The 4,575-nt window shown below is 60.9% G+C and overlaps 1 protein-coding gene across 1 annotated transcript; it reads right to left on the bottom strand.

The window, feature by feature from the left end:
- Window positions 1–393: 393 nt before the first annotated feature.
- Window positions 394–2,167, bottom strand: NKX2-8 (NK2 homeobox 8). Its single transcript, XM_074909425.1, has 2 exons — window positions 2,002–2,167; window positions 394–941 (listed from the first exon to the last, which is right to left on the bottom strand). The coding sequence occupies exons 1-2, from the start codon at window positions 2,165–2,167 to the stop codon at window positions 394–396; spliced, it is 714 nt and encodes a 237-aa protein (XP_074765526.1).
- Between the last annotated feature and the right edge of the window lie 2,408 nt (window positions 2,168–4,575).

Below are 4,575 nucleotides of genomic sequence, written 5' to 3' on the forward strand. Positions count from 1 at the left end.
ACACTTCTCCGCCGGGAAAAATTTATTTGCCAAAAAACATTTTATTAGTCACTGGAAGCATCAGCTAACTGGAAACAAACTAGGTCGCTAGGATTATTATTTTTTTATGAAGGAATCTCTGGAAAAGGAGCGGGAGGAGGGGCGGTTTTACAAAACCAGAGCCGCGCCCGGCATCCGCACCCTCGGGCGCGCCCGGCGGAGGGGAGGGCGGCCCGGGCGAGCCCGGTCCCGGCCGGCCGCGGCGCCGCCCCGCCCGCCGCCCCGGCCCGGCGGCCGCGGAGCCCGGCGCGCCCCGGCGCCTTCCCCGCGCCCGGAGCCTGGGGCTGGGGCTGGGGCGGGCCTCCCCGCGCCCGTGGGGTGATGAGTCCGGCCCCGCAGGGCGAGGCGCCGCCGTCACCACCCCCAGGAGACGACGGCGGGGTGCGCTAAGTGCTGGTAAGCCGGGAAGACGCCGAGGGCGGCGGCGGCGGGCGGGCAGGCTCGGTAGCCCGGCAGGGCGAGCGCGGCCTGGGCGCTGCAGCCCGCCAGCGCGCAGCCCAGCTTGGGGCGGGCGGCGGGCGGCGGGGGGCTGGCGGGGCAGCCGCGGCAGCGCTCCCCGTCCCGCACCAGCACCGGGACCACCACCCTGCGCAGCAGGGCGGGCGGGCGCGGCGGGGGGCTGCCGGGGCCTTCGCTCCGCGCCCGCTTCATCTTGTAGCGGTGGTTTTGGAACCAGATCTTCACCTGGGTGGGCGTGAGGCTCAGCAGCCGGGCCAGCTGCTCCCGCTCCGGCGCCGAGAGGTACCGCTGCTGCCGGAACCGCCGCTCCAGCTCCAGCGTCTGCGCCTTGGAGAAGAGCACCCGTCGCTTCTTCTTCTTCTCCTCGGCCTCCGAGCCGCGGGCGGGGAGCGACCTTTGCGTGGAGTCGGGCAAGCTCAGCTCCGGGCCGCTCTCGTCGGAAGCTGGGGACAGCGAGGGGGTTAGAGAGAGGGGGCGGCCGGGGCCGGGGCAGGCACCGAGGAGGCGGCGGGCCGTCGAGAGCCGAATCGCCTCCCGCGGGGAGACCTCCGGCTGTTTACCGGGGCGAATTAATCCCAACAGTCAACAAGCGAAGCGAGCTAACCCCCCGAATACACTAAACCTAACCCACGGGACGGAGCGGGCTTCCCCCGCGCCGGGAGCGGCTCTGCCCCGGCGTCGACCCGCGCACGGGCACGTCCGCTCCGCCGCGCACAGCCCGGGGGCTTGCCGGCTCCTAGCCTCTGAGCGTGCTAAAACGTAAAGCCGGGCTGCTGCCCGGTCCTTTCCTTACTGCTTTTCTCCAGCCTCTCGATTACCTTAATATTTCACTTTCCCCGATGGGGTTCCCGCATCCGTCCGAGGACGGCCTCCCCCCACGCACACACAGGTCTGCATTAAAGCCACGTATCTGAGGCAGAATTTGCGCGTGTGAGGTAAAACCAGTGTGCTACATGGCTGGGTTTGTGAGCCGGAGCCCACTCTCCGCTGAGGCAGACGCGTGGATCTAAGCGGTGGCGCCTGGAGCGCGCTCCGCGGCAGCGCGGGGAGGCGAGGCGCTGGGGGGGCGCTTAGCTCTCCTCTGCGGTGCGTGAGGTGACCTGAAACGCCTCTAGCACAGACAGGCAGGATTTCTTGCAACAGTGAAACGGGGAAAAAAACCCAAACCGAAACAAAAAGAATCCGGTAAGCGAGCTTAAACGATAAGCGCAGAGAGGAGGGCGGACACAGCCTGAGGTTTTGCTTTCTGCCGTAGCTGGGAACATGCACAGACCTACAGAAAAAAAATAAAATCTTTTCTCTCTTAAGCTCGTGGCCGGGATTTCCATGCTGTTTCATTGTTGCAATGAAGTAATATTCTACAAAACTCTCAGCCTGGATCCCCCCGATCCTGTAGGCTACACATGCTGGCGATTCCCTTCTTCACATCCTCCCCAAAGGAAGGGGGGAAACAAATAAGAGAGCTGTGCGGAGATGGCGAATTCCTGTCCGTTTCATACTCACAGGGATAGTGATTTCTGTCTGTCTCTATCCACCCTCGGTACGGCGAGCCGGTGTAGTTCTCCGCTGAGTGGTGATGGTCAGAGGCTTGCTTTACGCTATTGGCATCCTGCTCTGGTAAATCCAAAATGCTTCTCACTGTAAAACTGATCCTGCCAGACGTGGCCATGGTAGGTTGTGCGCACCCTCCCCCCCCCAAAAAAAAAAAAAAAAAAAAAAAATATCGTCCCAAAGCCGGGAACCCTCTCCCTTAAAAGCTGCGAGGAAAGGACTGCGCCCAGTTACTGGGGAATCTCCCGGCTCAAGAGGACCTTGCCTTCCATCGCCACCTAACCCCAAATATTAGTGTCGTTTACAGAGGTGTCCTGTTTATATAAACAGTCCTCCCCACTGCAAACACTGCCTGCTTTCAAACCGTCCCTGTCTATAGGATGCTAAGTACCTGAATTAGTCAAGTGCTAAAGCCCTAATGGGAGTAGGTGTAACCCCCCCTTCCGCCACCCCCATGAGAGAATAACCCGTTACCTCCCAAAGACAGCAGGAAACAGGCTTCATCATTACATATTCTGTCTGATTAGCCAAAAGTGGGGACAGATAATGGTAATTGTTAGCAGTGAATAACATCTTGGGTGGCATGTGGATGACCAACAACCACCCCCCTCCATCCGCCACCAAAGCCACCAGCGTCCCTTCTATCCGCAGACAAAGTGAATCCTCCCAGGACATCCGCAGAGCCTGCCGAGAGCCCCCTCCCCGCTTCTCCCTCTTTATTTTCCCCTCTCTACCCTCTCTCTTTAAACCTGGAAGGAATTTAAGTCGTCATTTGTTTTATTTCCCCGGGCTGTTTGCCGTGCTACCTCCAATTCTCCCGCTTGTCATTGGCAGGTTTCCTACCCTCAACGGGGGATTTTTCACACCTCGGCTGAGCTCTCGGCGGGGAAGGCTGGCGGGTGTGTACGTTGAGGGGATGGGATCTCCGGAGTTTGTTTTTGCCTCTCCTGGGCATGGTGGATGGAAGGTGCGCCTTTCTCTCGGGAAGGCTGATGGCGTGAGCTTGGCTGGAGAAAAGCGGGGAGCCCGACACACTCGGTCCATAAGCAAGAGTCTGGAGGAGGGACAGGGGAGATTACTTTTAGCATCATTTTGCGTTGTATTAACCCAACGAATATCCCCTCGGGCGATATATGTGAGTGACTGAAACGATTCCAGCTGGGAGAGAGGGAGAAAAGATCAAAGACGGCGCGTTTATTTATTCGCGCGTCTTCTGTCCCCACCGAGCGCCGTTTCATCTGCCGAAAAGCAGCAGTGGCCAAAGCCGGAGGCCCGGCCCCCCCGAGAGAAGGGGTGCGGGCATCGGCTGGGCACGGCCCGGGGAGGCCCGGCGGCAGCTCCGCGGTCCCCTCGGTGAGATAAGAGCCTCCTCGCAGCCGTTCACCGGCCGGCCCGTCCCCCCGCCAAGCTGCGGCCGGGCTTTGCCCAGCCTCGATGGCCGCCGAGGACTTTACAGAAAAATATGACATAGAAACGAGAAGCCTGGCGAGCCGTTCAAATGCAAACCCGCAGTGTCGGGTCTCGGTCCTCGGGCGCGGGGCAGGAGCAGAAGGGACCGCTGGGGGCGATTGGCCTGTTTCACGCGGGTCGCACGGCGTGGGCCAAGCCGTGGGGCCGCGGAGGGCGGCGGCAGGACGCGCTGCCCACCCGCACGCCGCATCGCTTCCCGCCGGTTCCGCGGGAGGGACCTGGCTCCCGTCTAGAAAACCGGTGGGAAGCGAGTCCGGCTGGACGGCGGAGAGCCTGGAGGGAAGGGACCCCCCGGCCTCTCCCCAGCAGACCCGCCTTCCCCTGAATGCCGGCCGAAGCGCCCACAGCACAGCCCCGTCGGGCAAACGGCGTGAAACCCTGGGGTGAGGCACTGCGCGCCTGGAGACAGAAACCCCGAGACACACGGAGACCCTCTTCCAGCCGGCCGCTTTGTTGGTTCAAATTTCCCTGTCCAAACAGACATCTTTAAGCTATTGTGCATAGATTATATGTATCCATCCCTGCTCTCGCCCCCCAGCCCCGCTTCCCGCCTGCCCCCGGCCGCCGCCGCCCCTCCCCGCCCTGCTCTGGGTGCCGCTCCTGGCAGCGGTCACACTTCGCGGGGAAAATGTCAATAGAGCAATAACGACAAGGGAGAGGCGAGATTTATATCGGCGAGATTTGTAGGCGAGATGAACGGGGCACAAGGCTCCATTTGGCCAACTTCCCGCATATTTCTTCGGGACTGGACAGGCTCCATATAAGCGATTCCCAGGCCGTGATTACTGCAGCCACCTATCAAGCGTGCCTGGTGACAGTAGTTATCTTCCCCGCTCCAAGCACAGCCTCCCAGCCGTCCTGGGTGGTCGGAGCGAGGGGAGCACAAATACATGCCAACTGCTAGGCCGTGAACAAAAGGGAAATGTAGCCCTATGTCCCGGACCTGTTGGAAGCATTTGTTCCAGTCAAGATTTTGCATTTGTTCAGATCTGGAATAATAGGTGATTGACGCCTTCCCACAATGTGCTTTAACTCTCCGGGATAAATCGGAGCTTG

Source organism: Athene noctua, chromosome 6 (genome assembly GCF_965140245.1).
Source record: "Athene noctua chromosome 6, bAthNoc1.hap1.1, whole genome shotgun sequence".
NCBI classification, from domain to species: Eukaryota; Metazoa; Chordata; class Aves; order Strigiformes; family Strigidae; genus Athene; species Athene noctua.